At 43.8% G+C, this 17,805-nt stretch overlaps 1 protein-coding gene across 2 annotated transcripts in view; it reads right to left on the bottom strand.

Moving 5' to 3' along the window:
• Positions 1 to 17,805, bottom strand: part of LOC138268134 (fibulin-7-like) — a 253,155-nt gene that overhangs the window by 87,768 nt on the left and 147,582 nt on the right. The window contains exons 4-5 of one of the 2 annotated variants that reach the window (XM_069217545.1): positions 10,887 to 11,012; positions 9,686 to 9,799 (exon numbers count right to left, since the gene is read on the bottom strand). In XM_069217545.1, the coding sequence (XP_069073646.1) occupies positions 9,686 to 9,799; positions 10,887 to 11,012 (240 nt within the window). The remainder of the gene's footprint in view (positions 1 to 9,685; positions 9,800 to 10,886; positions 11,013 to 17,805) is intronic. The other variant, XM_069217546.1, reaches the window with a different exon arrangement.

Raw genomic sequence — 17,805 nt, 5'->3', positions numbered from 1 at the left:
ATTAACTGCTTAGCCTCAGTACCTAGAGAGATCAAGTGTCCAAAGGTTCTAACTTGGCTATCCAGTTAGAGTGCAACAGTATTATGGATTTGCAACATCCATTCTTAATGAGAGTACCCACTAAGGATAATGTCTAATAATATTGATTGCCTTGGGACCCAAAGAAAGGTCCTCACATTGGTGATCGCAGCAATCCAGAGTAAATGTGATACTTAACACCACTTTTAAAAATGGCCAGTTTATTCAGGTAAGGTGGCAGATAAAATGAGGGATGAGTCCAGAATAGCAGCCTGAAGATGCAACCACTAAAGGAGAACTGTAAAACCCGGTGTCTTTCGCCTCCTGGCCTAAATATTGAAAAGTGGCTGGCTGCTCTCTTGGCATCCCAGACTAGTTGGGATAGATAGTCTCAGCTATAAAGACGTATTAGTTCTAAGCCATCAAGGGATGTAGTCAGTAGCCCAGTCTCCTCAAGTGCAGCATTTCGCAATGCCACCAGTGATTAGTTTGAGCCAGTGGTTGGAGGCGCACCCCACCGTACTTATTTTTCGGGACTAGCAATTATTGTCGCTCATCGGACTTTCACGCAGAGCTAGAAAAAGAAAAACACAAAGTGGGAAAGGAGAAAGACAGGAAAACAATGATGAAAATGAGCTAAAGAGGTATGGAATATCTGTGGTGAAGGAAAGGGGTATGAAATGGAATCAAGACTATGCGGACAAGGTATTTGGCACCCTGGTATTTGTATAGCTCGCTGCTGACTTCTGGGCATTAGTTCTTATTCTTTTACAAATTAACCACTAAATACCACCTTCCCTACACTACTTTCCCTCACTCATGGGTAGGGCAGGCATCAGTAGGCTCACCTCACTGATACCCTAAAGTTGAGGAGAAAAGAAATGAGCATCCTCGAGGCCAAGCCTAGTAGATGTTGAGATGGCCAGGGAATTTTAGATCGAGTAAGTCAGGTTGACACAGCAGGGAAATAATGCATTATCCTGACTATTAAAGAGTGAGGGCTGCTACTTTAACTCATACAAACTTCAAAATGCCTGTGCAGGCAGTGGTCAGTCCACTTTCTTCCTCAATGTCCCAGGGGAGACTGAACCCTCCGAGCTCCAAAGGAGATTGTACCTTCCTGCACTATTGGTTCCTGCACTACTGGTAATGATGAGTTAGGATTGCTGGAAACTTTCAAAATGCAATGTGCAACAAGGAGGCCTGCTTCATTGGAGAAGCAGCTCTAGTGAGGCTTATACCCCTAAGGGGTTATAAGGCTAACTTAGAATTAAATGAGGACAAGCATCTAAGTATGAGAAATGATACCGGGAACAGATTAGACTTCGTTGTGCAGCCTTTCATTGGCTGAACATCTAAGAAATTGGTGTTTACTGTAGCTTAAGCTGTATTTGGCAGCCTTGAAGGACTCTGCTCCCAAGCAGCTAGTAATAGGTGTACAGAAGTAGACAGCCGTAGCTTTGGGTAGATTGTATAGGAACCACAGTCAGCCAAGCCCAGGTGGAACAAGGCTCCCCAGCACAATTGCCAGAGGCCTGAAAGATATGTACAACTATATTCCCAGCTCTCCGAACTGGGACAAACCAAAGGGAATTGGGTCCTTTCATCAGGGCCACAAGAGGATTGGGGGCTGGGGAACCCCTTCCTTGGACGTTGGTTACTTTGAGTGATTACAAGAGCCATGTAAAACCAGATTGCCTCAGTAAGAAATCCACTCCAATCCGTCAAATAGGCAGCCTCTTATTCCCCAGTAAGAACCACATCAATGGCCCAACAGATGTGGCTGTAGTATGTCTGGAGGTGTTGGAGCCTAATCCTGAGATTTTAGGTCAGATACTACTTACTAGACAACAGTGACTCAACAGTGTAATTTTAGATGCACAGTCCATTGAGGCTCTCAGAAATACTTTGACTTTCTTACTTATGGTCAAGGAGAGGTTTATTGACCCCTAAAAGTTTCTTCCTGATAAAAAGGAATAGCCTAGATGGCCGCAATCAAGGTTTCCATATACTCACTGGTCCCTGCACAGCAGTAGGTGCATGATCTTTTGGAGTGGAAACTAGTGGGGGTCAGGAACAGTATTGGAATAGACCTCCTTTTGGGAAATGACCTGATTCAGTCAGGGATGGTGGACACAGTTCTAACTCATTCTCAGACTGGACACCTAGAAGCAACCAGAGGAGGGATCGTACACAGTGCTTTTGCTATGGATATATCACTGACACATCAGTGCAGAGCCCAGTAATACCTGATCCAGACACAGAATTCTGAGCATCCTGCACATAATCAGATAGTGGAGTCTGGGCCCTTCATGAGCAGCAGTGTTGCAGGAGGGCCCTCTTAGAGATGAGTTTTAGAAGACCTATTTATACTGTCCCACTCCACTGAGCTTCTGAAAGCAGGCTGGCACCTAGGTGCATTGAGAATCTTGTGACTGCTTATAGGTTGCTTGGGGAAATCGGGTCCCTTGTGATCCTGAATCTAGTGCTTAGAAAAGGCTAGTGGTTTCTCAAGTGCAGCATAAGCATCAATCAGTCAAGTAGTATTTGTCTAGTGCTGCTTGTCACCCGCAAGGGTTAACCACACCCCTTGCTGCTGGTGAAAGAGCCAGGTATTGAGCCTCTTAGTAAAGCCAGTGAGTGAGGGTGCAGTGTGGAGCGGGGGCTGGGGGTTCTAGGCTTTGGTCGCGAGGTGGGAGAAGGAGCGCCCTCCGGTGCAGGTATGGCTGCGGCAAATGCGAGGGATCACTGAGAGGGCCAGGTGAGCAGAGTGCACACTCCTGGGTAGTCAGTGGAAGTGCAAGTGGTAGTTCATGTAGGGGGGGGTCATTGGTCCAGGAGGGAAAGGGGTGATATGTAAATGTTCAAGAGGGTTGGGCTGAGGGATGATCTTTGAGGGACACTCATATGTTGTGTTTGGGTTGCGATGTGAAGGGAGTGAGTCAGACTTCCTCTGTGCATCCCCTGAGGGTGTTGTCTGTGATGCCCATCTGGTTTAGGTGGTTGATGAGTGTGTGGTGGGAGACCATGTCAAAAGCCGTGAAGATGTCCAGTAGGATCAGGGCAGCTGACTCTCTGTCCAGTAGGGTGCAGATGTCATCTGTTGCGGCGATCAGGGTTGCCTTGGTGCTGTAGTTGGGTCTGAAGGCTAATTGGGAGGGGTTCAGTGGGTTGTTTCTTTCAAGGTGTTCAGTGAGTTGGAGTTTGACTGCCTTCTCCTGGACTTTGGGAACCGGAGCAATGAGATGGGCTGGTAGTTCTGGAGCTTTCTGGGGTCTGCTGTTGGTTTCCTGAGGAGTGGTTTGACCGCAGCGTGTTTCCAAGCATTGGGGAAGGTGGCTGTGATTATCGAGGCATTGAGGATGGTGGTGAGTTGGCGGTGGATCTCATGACTTCTGTGGTTGAAGAGTCTGTGGGGGCCAGTGTTGATGGGTGCTCCAGAGTGGATGGTGTTCATCAGAGTGGTTGTGTTTGGGGTGGTGAGTTGTTCCCATGGTGCAAGCAGGTGCTCGGTGGTGGTGGTTGATCGGTGGCTAAGGAGGTTGGGGGCTTGAAATGTTTGTATAGGATTGCTATCTTGTTGTGGAATTGGTTGGCGAGCGTGTCGCAGGGTTCCTGTGATGGGGGGAATAGCGCTTTCGATAGATAAAGGGCAGGTGAACTCTCTGACGATGGTAAAGAGTTCCTTGGTTTGGTTGGTGCTTCTGTCAATCTGGCGGGTTAGGGCCTCTTTTTTTGCCACTTTGATCTGTCAGTGGTAGTCGTTGAGTGCTGCTTTCAAGGTGGCTATCGGTGTGGTTCCTGCTGGTACACCATCTTCTTTCTAATTGTTTGCATTTTGATGTGTGGCGCTCCTGGGTGAATCAGCTGGTTTGTTTAGAAGGTCTATGGCCCTCATTACGATCTCGGCGGGTTTCGCGCGGACTGTCAACAGAAGACCGCCAGTGCTCAGAACCCACTGCCTGCCACATTACAAACATCCAGCTGGGCCGGCTGGCCTGAACATTGAAGCCGGCGCCAAATGGAGATGGCAGCAATGTGGCAGTGCGGCGGGTGCAGCAGAAACCCACGTGCATTTCACTGCCCGTAAATTGGGTAGTGAAATGCATTACATGGCTGTGCATGGGGGCCCCTGCACTGCCCATGCCAAGTGCATGGGCAGTGCAGGGGGTCAGCAGGGGGGCCCAGAGTCACCCACCGCCACGGAACGGCTGGTGGAATCGGACTCATTATCCGGCAGACAGCGCTGCCCTGTCAGATCAGAAATGCCACCACCTCCAGGCATCCTGGTGGCGGGAGCCTGGCGGTAGCGGTGTTTCATCCGTGGCGGTTCTGCCACATACATTATATGGCGGTCTGGACCGCCATGCCGTTGGCGGAAGTTACGCCACCGCCGGCATGGCGGTCCAGACCGCCATGTTAGTAATGACCACCTATGTGTTTTGGCTGGTTTGGTGGGGGCAACTCGGTCGGTGGAGCTGGTGATCCATTCTTTGCAGTTCTGTACTGCCTGATTCATGTTAGTGGCATATTTGGGCTGTGTGGTGCTGAGGGTGTCTGTCCATTGTTGCTGAGTGCCCCCCGGACCAGCTTCTGAAGGGGACACTGTCTCTGTTGGAGGGGCGAGAGGGGAGGTCTGGCGATGGTGAAGTGTATGATGAAGTGGTCTGACCAGGTAAGTTCAGAGGAGTGACTATATTTGATTCTGTTGCTGGGTGTGAAGATGGGGTCCAGAAACATCCTGATGCAACTGGTTTATGAGGTACCCAGCTTTACACATGGGGTTGAAAGGTGTGAGCATTTTTAAGTCCTTACCTGGGTACTACAGAAACTATGTAATAGGAGCTTTGTGATCAGCCATGGGTCCACTGTTGCCCTCTTGACAGCCTTGACCTCCAGTAAACAACCAAAGTGGTTATTTAAAGTGAAAAGTTGTAGATGGCCTTTGAAGACCTTAAGCATGCACTTTGTAATGCACCTGTTTTGAAGGCTTCCAGCTATGTACAGAGCTTCACAGTGGTTACAGCCCAAGAGCAGGGGAATTTAGTGACAGCCGAGCAAAAGCGTCTGTTTTCAAGAGTTCGCAGTGCCTTGCCTGTGTAAGGGCCTTGGAAATATTAGACCCTTATGCATTTTGAGTCCTGAGAGATGACTCCCATGTTGAAGCGTGTATTTCAGGTCAAATCTTCATCCTTGGTGAAATGTGGATTTCTGGGGAAATGTTCACTTTTGGTAAAATTGTCTTTTTGATGATATTCTGAAAAGTATGTTGAAACTAAAACATCTGGCTTTTAAAAATGTATAGCAAACATGGTTACTAGACATTTATTATTGTATTCTAACCGGCAAAAGCCTGTAGGCATAACTTTTCATTGGTTATCTGCAGTGTCCCCTTTGAGAGGGATTTTCAAACATTGGTATCACTGTTAGTGTGATTACTTTTGATATACTATTCTGCTAACTAATTATTGTTTGTGTGTATTGTGATCCTATGCATAGTATTTAGCGTTGTCTGCATTAAAACACATTCCTTTTTAAAAATAAAAGCACTAACTAGGCAATCATTTATTGAGCTTTAAGTGCATTACTCAGTCTGAGTTCCAACCCATTTCACCTTTATGAGGGTGCTTTGGACTGTTCAGTTATCTTTACCTTGCACGTCAGGGGCTGAAGGGGAGTGCTTGATTTTCAATTTGGGGTTACAATAGTACAGAGACTCCGGAACATCAGTGGTTAAAACCCTGGTTGTCACAATGTAGGTTCAGTAGCCCCTGGATGCCCTTGCTAAACAATCTTTACAAGCTGCATTTCAGTGATCGAGCCCAGAAATGTTGAACCCGCTCTGGATTTGCTTGTGTTCCTGTCTAAAGGTTACCAACTTAGCAGTTCTAGAGGATCTGTTCCTACTAGATCAGGACCAAGTCTTATTTGCATACGGCTGATTTCTGTCTGGAAAGGCATAGTGGGCATAAACATGAACAACTAGAGTACTGCCTGGCTAATAACTAATGGCTGAGATTAATTCAAGCATCACGTTTATTTTTCTTAGTAACTGGCATTGGTGGCAGCAGATTTATAGTTCTGAAACAGAGATCTCTTTACAGACACTGCTATGGGGGAGACATGTCACTGGCTCACTAAGGTAACGTCCCCATAGTAGGGATCATGTGTGGGACATCAATAAGGGATCTGTGTTTGATATTTATGGGGATTACGGATGCTTAGAGAATAGTTGGGTCCATTTGGACCCCATGTGTTTGTTGTACAATATGGTGGCATTCCTTTTGGTAATGTTGCTCCGTTTACTTCATCAGGTCACTCACCTGCAAACCTGTGAATACGGTAAGGGGTGACTTTTAGCACACTTTTCTATTCAAAATAGGTTTCCTCCTGCCATATTAAAACCTACTTATCCTCCAATTCCTATGCTTCTTGTTCCTAATGCAACAGATGATGATCTCTATTTCAATGCAATCAACAAATCACCTAGAATCAATCTAAGCGCCTCCTACCTGTGACTTTTGATCAAGTGAGTTGCCAGAAAACTGAAATACTCCCCCACTCCCTCTGAACCACATCCCAGTTATAACTGTGTAAGCAAGCATGACCACTACAAAGATTTGAAGAAGAAAATTTAACAAAGAAATGAGGTCACATTGTTTGTTTCATGTCACACAAAATGAGCCAAACGTCACAAAAGTTTCATACACTTCTGAAAGGACACAAGAAATAATCCAAACAAATTAAGGTAAAATGACTGAGGCTGATCTTTTCCAGGGACATTTTTTACAATCCTAAACCCTCACCCCTCACCGCCATAAATAAAATTTTCATAAGACACGTTTTCTTAAATGGCCTATGTTTTACAGGCCATCCCCAACTGGCACTTATGAAATATTCCAGTACTTTTATGTTGGCATGGCCAAGTATGACCTTCTCCAGGAAGAATAGGATATGCATCCCTAAAAAAGGCTAAAAAAACATAGATTTTAAAGGAAGTTGAAATTATCTGGTTATGAACTCTGACATTGCATTCTATTATGTTTCAAAATCTATGATGATCTTTTCTTGCTTCTGCCTTCCATCTATATACTTTATTTGTATATGTAGTGGAAATTCTTCCATGCAGGAGCATGGCAAGTAAATGAATGGTTAATCAGATCTCTGTTAGTAGACACTAGCGTCATCTCTCAGGTTAGACAGGCCCCAAAGGCCCAGCAACTGGATCTCTCAATTAGGTTACAGAGATCTTATAGGTTTATGAAGCAGACCATAATTGGAACCATGAGGTTATAATAATCTTCAAAAATCTAGTCTCAATCAGCAGTACAACTAACTATGTCATCATCAAACATGATTTATTGTGGGAAATTGCATAAAATAATTACACACAAAACATATTTAATGAGGTTTCAGGGAAATAGAATCATAATGGATATAAAATGTCAGTACTAACACTTCAAAATGCTTAAAAACATGCTCTATATTGAATTACCGAATGTCATACATTCCTGTGTAATAGTAGCAGAACCTGGATCAAAATTATCAAAATAGTCCCAACTTCACATTAAACCTTGGAAGTCGTCTTTTAATCATAAAGTATGTAATAGCACAATGACATTTATAGAAACTGCTTCTTTCCTAGTCAATGTGCCAAGGTAGTTTCAGTGCTTTTAATGTATTTGCCTATAGTCTCCACTAATATTGAAGAATCGAGTAATGCTAAAATCTAAGGCCAAAAAGGATACAGACTTACAGTACAATATGTCTTCCTGATATGTAATAATGACTGTAAATTTAAGAATAGTTACTTACCAGTCTAGATATAGCATTGGTGGATTTACAGAAATCACCGTAACCAGAAGATGGAAAATAACATTTCCTAGTCCTTAATTAAGAATGAAACTGATAACATTCAACTATGACATTAAACCATAGTGTCCCTTTCAGGAGACATAGCCAGCTGAGGTACGGTTCAAGGCCCCAAATCACTCTTTATCAACAAAACCTAATTTGATAAGTGCTTCCTCTCATGCTTGCACAGCACTGGCATGTAAACCACCACCAATATTCTTCCTTGAGCCAGGGTAATACATTCTTACTTATAGATGTCAGAAGCCAGACAGCCCCAAATGAGATAGTAGTGAGCGAACACAAATAATCAAGGAAGATTCCTGGTTTGATTGTCCTGGGGGAGTTCTTTGATAGCTACAGTTTGGTTCAAGTGCAGGTGAGGACTAAACCTAGACCCAGGAGACCACTTGAATTATCCTGATTCTCTGGATGATGGTATCATGCCCAACATCAAAATAAAGGAACACCTGAGGAGGATTAAGCCACCATCTAAGAGCAGAAGTAATTGTATGCAGCTGATGTTTCCCTGCATCATTTCTCCATAAACAGAAACATTAGAAAGCCACAATCTTGGCTATATGACTGTACCATTTGGGAATCACCCTTTGCTCGAACTCCTAGCAAGTCAAATCTGTATACCCTGTCTACAGGAACCTGTTCCAATACAAAATTAGACCAAAAGGATTTGTGGGACTTCAAGGTTTTTCTTTTGTTTCTAGTCAAACACCTTTCTATCCAGAATTTGGCAAACCTTTCCAAAAGAGGGGCAAGGCCCTTGGAAATAGAGCTGCATATCTGCATAGTGTGGTGATCACTAATGCATACAAAGATGGATAATATACTTAAGTAGTTACCAAGCCTGCAAGATCATGGAATAAAAGGGAGCAAAAACATGCTCTTCTAACTCCACTAAAACCAGAACAATAACTACTATGTTCTGAGGTGGGGCTACGGCCAATTCAAGCAAGATTACATGGGAGTAGAGAGAATGTAAACCACTTAAAAGAATATTTGGTACCGCTATGTCATGCAGCACAGCCAAATGTTTGAATCTCGAGCCTCTGTCATATAAACAAACGTTTTAAAGAGAGATTCCTTTATATGGGTCACATTCTTGATGATCAGGACATTTAAATGATAAATCTACTTGTAACTGCTGAGATTCTTCTGAAAACCAAGAGGGACTAGAAAGATAACATTATCACATCTGATTTATTTGCTATGTCTTGAATTCGAGACCTTACCATAGATTTTCAGTAGTCTGTCAAACTGATTGGAAAAACTTCCTGAACTACGTTTAAAGATCAGAACCATTTCTGCTTGTGGGAGTTGGTCGTGCATAGTAAGCACGTTAATTCATCCTGTGGAGGATCAAGAGTTTGTCAGAATCCGATTTTTGCTGGTGCCTGGCAGATAACCCAATGTGCCAAACTCTGAATGATCTACTAACTTTACTGTCATACATTTTGGAAATTAGTACATTTTGAAAGAAAGGGATGAGAACTTTTATTTTGAATCCATCTCTGAAACAATATAATTAATTGATTGTGGTCCTCTCATACTGACATTTATTTAAACAACACACTGTGATTGCATTGCACTGAGAACTATTTATTTGTAATATTTAATCGTTTTTTTGGTTTCCTGTTTATGAATCTAATATGTAACTCGGTTTTTTAACACAACATTTGAAAACAAATACAAACATGAAAACAAAAGTTGTGACTGCTATCTTTGACGCCTGGGACGCCCTATCTTCCTTCCTACAGAGCTGGGCGGCACCCCGCTAGGGCACATTTTCTTACCACCTCACCTTGGCAGAGGCCACCGGCCTTGATCAGGAAGCCGCTGTCACAGGTGCACTGGCGGGAACCCCCTGACTCGGCGCAGCGAGGCTGGCGGCTGAATGGTGAGTTGGTTACCCAGGCTGCAAGAGAGAAAACAGTACTTCATTTTTTCCACTTGATTTTATTTATGAACTGTCTGTTGGCTAATCGGTGGACCCAGACACTGCATGCAGAACAGGGCGTTCTGGTTCAGGAACTCACTGTAGTGACCCTTCTGATACACCGGAGACGGAGGGAAAAAGTCAACCAAATTCCTGAAACAACCCACACCTACTCTATCTGCCCATGCCCACGATCACACAAGCTATGAAACTCCAATGGTTGATATTTAAGGTCCAATTCACAAAAAGTTTGCTGTGGCTCATTGTTGTGGTCCTGCTTGAAATTTAAGACTAATCCAGGTCTACTGCAAGAGTCACAATTACTCATTGCTAAATCTTTGTGAATCGGGCCCTTGACTTTAAACAAAGAGCATTCAAATTGAAATAGCTGTGCTAAGGTAACCCCAGTAGTATCGTCCAGAGCACAAAATGTGAGGACATTCGGAAATGAAGAAAGGAAGGCTTTCACATTTACTCTTTGTCAAGTCAGTACATTTAACGGAGGGAAAGATTTGTGGAATAAACTGTCTCCCATCCCTTCTAAGGTCTCTGTCCTATTCATGTGACATCAAACGCACAATAAATGGCTCCAAGTATAATTTGTGCTCCCCTGAACTTTTCTACAACAAAATATCCACAGAGTTATGTATATTTCTTCCAGTCTTATCTTCCTTGCTTGCTGGATGAACAGATGAGATGACTGAGATCAATGTAGAAAAAAATGCATGGCCTCTTTGCAGAACTGCTGATAAATAAGTTATTGCTTGGCTTATTATGCGTCTCTTGGTGTTGCATGTAAGTGACTACCCCACTCTTCCCTTTTACCTTCTGTTATTTTGTTAGAAGGAATCAAGATGAAATTGTCAAGCATTGTATTCTAGCATAAAATGGCTGAATGGTTGCATACCCAACATGCATCCACATGACAGTAACACTCCATTTAAGACTACACCCTATCTATCCTAGCAGAAAATGTATGTGCAATTGTATTGTGACTATTGCTGCTTAGTTTCCATGTGTGACATGTATGTGCACGAATGTGTACAGAGAGGATAGGAGCACCCACTGAGAAAGACAGAGCTTTGGCAGTAAATCCCAGACCAGCCACTGGGACACAGGCAGGCGAAGCGCTGATTGTCATTCACACAGGTGCCGCCGTTGGCACAGGGGTTACTAGCGCATTCATCGGTATCTGCGAAATAGATAGAGACAGAGACACTTTAGGTAATGGCCAACATTTGCAATCCAATGTTCTGCTCTTCTTGTACAGAAGATAAGGACAAAACAAAGAAACATCAAATTTGACTGGAGTTAAGGAATATCAGACCCACCTACTGTTGGGCAATAGTTCTCTATTCCCAGAGCCTTCAAGTTAGGGTTTTACCCTGGTTTACTGAGTGCAGTTGTTCTGTAATTTCTGATGGAAGCCTTTTAAAGTTAGTTGTGCCTTTGTCTCCACTATTCGAGCTGGGGGGCTGTTCCCTGCACTCACTAAACGTAAGCTATGTAAATGTATAATATACACAATACTTAATGTTGTTTGTGAGTCTTCTGACATCATACTGTCTCACAAGGAGCTTAAGGATTTTGCCACTGGATGTATAAAACTAGTGCAGATGGTAGCACCAACTCCAGTGGTTATATTACGTTTTAAAGAATTTCCACAGAAGGTTTTTTATCTTAAGTTTCTAGCTGTGCACTCATTCCATGCTGGAGCGTGAACGTTTGCTTATGGTTCCCACTGCAGCTGCCAATGAAGGCAGATGTGCGTTATAGTGGCATGCGTTGTTTTGTGGGAGCAAGAGTGCGCAGGTCTGTACAGGGTGGGAGTGTGCAAGCTAGATGTGTCTGTGATGAGCTGCCAGAGCCATGTAGGTCCCTCCTTTCCCTCTTCCGTACCATCTGCCTAAATCCAAGGGATTCTTCCTGTTCCCCTTGCAAAGGGAAAGACAGTTCAAAGGACATGGAAATTTAGTTCTGGAGTTCAAAGTTGCGGATGGCTTTTTTGAGACCTGGATAGTCTACTGTCACCATTCAATCTTCAACATTCTCTGTTCCCACGTTATTTGCGCTGGCCACCTGAGATTCACAACACATAGGAACCAGTACAGCCCTTGCATTTCTGCATAAGATGTCCCGTTTCTCTACGGACTCTGCCTCCTTACTTTCAGCTACCTTTCAGCCCATCAAGAGGTTCATCTTTCTCGGACTGTGATTCCTTGTAATGGAGATTGCATCTTCTGCTGCACTTGTAACTGAGACATTCAAAAGCATTTCCGCATCTCAGGTTCAATGAACTATCAATTTACGTGCAACATGAAACACCACTCTTTAGAGATGCATGGGCATCTTTCAATGTTGAGTGGATCACCATTGGGTAATTCTGAACCCTCAAGCTTGCTGTAGATGCATAGGAGTCAGATTGTTGACAGCCTCAGATGGATAGAGTGGTGGAAGGCTGTGTGCTTGCATAATAATGCGGGATGCACGTGTAAAAGCCTTTTGCTGTCAAGCTACATGTTGCGCCTATCAACTAGCAGAACAAGCACTAATGAACGTGGATTCACGATGCCAAACACAATCTATCACTTGAAATGGCAAAAACACATGTTGCCGTTCTTCAGCATGCACAGAAAGCCGGGGTTCGACTTGACACTTTTCTTTGGAAGACAGACCATGCATCAAGAGACAATCAATACACTGGCTACAAACTAAAAAACAGGATAAAATGTAATGTATTTACTTCATTTAAAAGAATGAATCAGTTAGACTCCCGATACCTGCGAGGGGAAACAGTGCACTTTTCCCCACCAAAGAAACTTATGCTATTCGGCTTTGAATGTGAATTCAAGAGTCAAATCATCTTGTATAATAGGTGGCCAAAGATTGTCTATGCTCGAATCTACTGTGTAGAATAAGAACCAGCATACTATTAGGTTAGTATCCTTGTTAAACCAGTTCAGATCCTTTGTGAAGCTCCACCTTATCAAGTAATCATTTAGGGCTGTAGCTTTGTGTTCAGCACATTTCGATTGCGTCTATATAGACCCTTATATGGATGTTTTCATTTCATCTCTCAAAAAGTGCAGAACATTTTGTATTTGCAAAGAAAATATAATTTTAAGATCTCTGATAACAGATGAGGAGTAAAGGTGCATAAAAGCTCGTTTTTTGCAAAGAATCCTGGATGACCTGTAGAATATAACAGAAAAATATAAATAAGTGAGAATGCTTATCCCAAGATGTTTTGCAATTTATAATGGGCAATTTATATTCCGAATACAGCAAATTGTGAATAAATGGACAATTATCAGACAGTTTTATATCAGAAAAAGGCCTAAAAGGAGTGTCTTTTTCCCACTTCTTTTCAACATTGAAATTGAAGGCCTAGCCCAGGTAAAACTGTTGGTGAGTAAGAATATAAAGTTATCTTAAATGCATACAGTATGTTTAAATCATGTCTAATTCTGAAACGTGTATTTCCGCTAAAGGTGATGTTATAAATGCATCTGGTAGAGTTTCAGGCTACCAAATAACTTTGGACAAAGTCTAAAGCAATAATCTTAATGGAGACTTACAAGAATCAAAAGACAATAAGACCGAAAGACTGAGGTAGTTCAAAATTCAATTAAATATTTGTGATAGCTGATCTTAAGAGCTTAAAAAAATATTATATTAGACAATTTAGCTTCTCTAATACTGGAAATCAAAATAAATATGAACAGATGATCTGCTCTAAATTGAGAAATATGGGAGGGAATCAGTAAAAAGTGCATATTATAGGTGATACATAACATATTTACATACACACAGTAAGTTCTTGACAGATAGAATGTCTAGGAACTTTATCTGCAATCAAAAGAAACCAGTATTTTCACTTAATAAATTGCACACTAGTGCACAAAATGAAACCCAACATTCTAATCAAAGTAACAGAGGATAAAAACTAAGGGCCACATGTACAAAGCATTTTTCTAATCACTAACAGGCCGATTTGCAGACTTGGGTTTTGTGATTCTGTATTAGGAAGGGGCAAGTTCAGGGTGCCCCTTCCTAATACCGAATCTGAATGGTATGTATGATTGTTTTGTGACTGTGAACGCGGTCGCAAAACAGTCGCCGTTAGCACCAATTTCAAATCCCCTTTGTGAATGCATGCAAAAAGTTTTTTAAGAGCAGGCAGTGGTGCCACGGACCACTGCCAACTCTTAAAAAATTAAACTGAAACGTTTCAGTATTTTCTTTTTAAACGCATCCCATTTTCCTTAAAGGAAAACGGGCTGCGTTAAAAAACAATGACTACTTTATTTAAAAGCAATCACAGATATGGTGGGCTGCTGACCCCAGCAGGCCACCATCCCTGTGATCTTTGCAATTCCCGGTGGGTCGCAAATTTCAACCTACCTCATTAATATTAATGAGGTAGGTCTATTTGTGACCCCCTGGGAATCGCAAAAGAAGCTCTTGCATTTGGAATTCTGATTTCCTAATTGAGATTCGCCTGGAATCGGAATTAGGAAATCGCAATTTCAAATGTTCCTACATGTGGCCCTTAGGTGGGCCTTCTGGAAAACTGCACCTGTGACGTTGGTGGTGCAGAAATACTGATAAGTTTGTCAAAAAGCTAAGTAAAAGTGATATTCTACATGAGATCGATCTGGGCATGGAGGCATGTTGGTTATATGGATGATGGGGGTGTGTGTTACATTTCCTGCCATGGCAAGGCTTGCATTTATGTATCTGATGGTGAGAGGGCTCACAAATTACTGTTTTTGCGACATTACCACTCTTACTAGGTACTAGCTCTGGTTGCCCTCTATTTCTGTTACTGTTTGCTCTGGCACTAGGCCATTGGCTTACATGGCAAGAGAACAACAAGGGGGTATACATCACAGTCCACACGGTCCAGTTCTGTATGTATGCTGACAACATCCTTTTGTTTGTCTGAGATCCACGTGTGAACCTCTGGCCAACTGTCAAAGGGGTAGTAGCTTTTGAAGAATGTCTGATTTAAATGGAATAAGTTGAAGCTTTTAGTCCTGCCAACAATACTATCCAAATCAGAGAGGAGTGGAGTTTTGTTCGGATGGTAATGGCATCAGGATCTGACATTAGTTGTGTGGCTCTCTTGATCTGTATCTATTTTGAGACATGGTAAGGGAATTGGAGCAGCATAGTAGCGATGTGGATCCAACTTTGGATATTTGAGGTGAGGCAAAGTGTCTCTGATAAAACAGCCCCACTGCCCGAGTTTTTGTACTTATTCATAAATATTCCAGTACATCTGTTGGGCATGATCTTCCCTATCAGTTCAAAAGTATTGGCATACAATTGATTTAGGCAGGAGGGACATCCAACGGTGGCCTGGGGCACACTTTTGTAAGACCTAATTATATGTGTGTCCAGACAGTAGAAGAATATCAGGTAAATTATTGGTAGCTCAGACTCACTATTGATGTACTGGTTTTCAGAGCTTGTGGTCCAGCCAAGTGTGCAAATGGAAAGGGCTTTGGGTCATCCAGCTAGAGTGACAGGAGGTTTGTTGGGAACAGCAACGTTGAGTGGGCATGGAGATTGCTGGTAAACAAGCTAGGTATGAATATGGTTTTCTCCCCACAGTTGCCATGCTTGAATATCCCAGGAGTCCTGGTAGCTTCGATCTAAGGTTTCATAGACTTGTGCATAAAGTGAACATTGTAGAAATTGGTAACTTCTTCCAGGAAAATCAGTTTAGCACTTTGGCAGGTATTAAGGGTAAAGTGGGTGCATGTTGTGTTGGATGTGTTTTTGTATTTTAGAATTGAACATGATTTTGAGGCCTGCCTGATGAGGTTCCCTGAACATTCTCCACATTCTATGTACTTGACAAAGCCAGCTGCCCGAAAGGGGAACAATTGACTTGTCTCCACTCTGTGTACAATGGTTTGAGTTCATTGAATGCTGGCTGTGGAAAGAGTAAAGATTGATGGAACGCAGGTGTACATGTACCAGTTACACCAAGCAATGGTTATACTTTTGTAGGCAGACTAAATTTGTATCATTCAACGAGAGGCACATGTTTCTCCATCTTAAATATGTCCATGAAGTGTACTGCCCCTGGCAGGTTTATGTAAGGTGCGTGTGGTCTCGTCCGGGCAGTGTAATACAGTTTGTGCTGAGGGTGCTGAAATCTTGCATTTGCCCAACTCGCCAGGAGTGCTGCAAGAAGACGTCTTCCATGGTGTAAAATATGGTTGGGATGCAAATTCTATTGGATCTGATAGGATTGGCAGGTGCAACCCAGGACATCTAGATGAAAACTAGAAGACAGGTTGCTCTGGAATTGTTTATGGCTAAAGGTTGCATTGCTTTGAGGTAGGGGAAGAGGGAACAGCCAAAGGTTAAATGCTGGCTCTTTGAGTTGACCCACTGGTCAAGAGCTTGAGGAAGAAAACTTGAAAGTAACTGCTCAAAGGTCATGACCTTTGGATATATGGATACTTTCCGAGGCCTAGCTTTTAAATATTGGCTACATTACCCTGGTATTTGGAGGGACTGGTAAATCGTATTTCATGGTGTGGTACTACAGCAAGGAAGGCCTAAGTGAGTTCGTAGGAAACAGCCGGTACAAGTAGGCAGAGTGGAAGAGTGACATTTAGGTTGGTCACTTGAAAACAAAATGCCATATGAATGGATATTTACGTTGTGCTTAAGCAATGAATAAGGTTTATTAAAAATAACAGTAGAGTCCTTCCCAAGGTTCAGGCCCTTTCAGGGGAAGGTATCATCATATATTTGTACTAGTTATAAGTTATAGTAATGTGATTGTTATAGACTGCTTCACTTAAATATAGTTTTCAGAGTGCACGGCTCTGCATTTCGCTCACAGTACAGATAATTAGACAAAGTAGGCTTGCGCCTAGCTTGGTAGACTATATAGTAAGGAGGGTAAAAGCCCATCTGTGACAATCAAGTGACAATCAGCGAAGCAATAACATGAAATAATACTCAGTGTTTCCTTTTGAATATTTTTAGGTGACACCCAATGCTATACTCTGTACTAGGAGTCTTCCAATGACACACTTTACAGTGGTGCAATACACAGGAGAAAAGAGTGCAGTGATTATGGCCCTCATTCTGACCTTGGCGGTCGGCGGAGAGGCGGCGGTCGGACCGCGAACAGACCGGCGGTATTAAAAATGGCATTCTGACCGCGGCGGTCACCGCCGCGACCGACCGCCACTTCCCCACTCCGACAGCCACGGCGGTCATGACCGACGGGCTGGAGTCTGCGCACTCCGGTCCGGCGGTCGACCCAAGACCGCCAACGGTATCATGACCCTGCTTACCGCCGCGGTTTCTGGCGTTCGGGAACCGCCATGCGAACCATGGCGGTAGGCACTATCGGGGCCAGGGAATTCCTTCCCTGGCACTGATAGGGGTCTCCCCCACCCCCCACTGCCCCCCCGAGTCCTCCCCCCACACCCTCCACCCCCCTGCCACCCCCCAGAGGTGGTACGAACCCCCTCCCCACCCCCACCCCGACATGCACATACACGCACCCCGACATGCACACACCCCCAACATGCACATATACACACCCCCTACACACACACATACACAACGGGGACACATACCCGCACACATACATGCCGACATGCGCACCCGCCGAACTACACACATTGCCCATAGGCACAGCAGCACTCCCCGCCCACATGCACGCACTCACACACCCCCTCTACACACTCACACGCACACCCCCATGCACGCACACATCACACAACACCCCCCCACCCCTCCCCTCTCGGACGATCAACTTACCTTGTGCGTTGGTCCTCCGGGAGGTGACAGGAGCCATGGGGAGGTGACCGCCAACAGAAGACCGCCAACAGAAGACCGCCACACAGAAATGTGGGTCGTAATTCTGTGGGCGGTGTTCTGCTGGCGTGGCGGTGGAGGTTGACCAGTCTCCACTTTCCCGCCGACCGCCAGTGTGGCTGCTGGCG

The sequence above is a fragment of the Pleurodeles waltl genome, chromosome 12 (assembly GCF_031143425.1).
Source record: "Pleurodeles waltl isolate 20211129_DDA chromosome 12, aPleWal1.hap1.20221129, whole genome shotgun sequence".
NCBI lineage: Eukaryota > Metazoa > Chordata > Amphibia > Caudata > Salamandridae > Pleurodeles > Pleurodeles waltl.
This window is presented reverse-complemented; position numbering and strand designations above follow the sequence as displayed.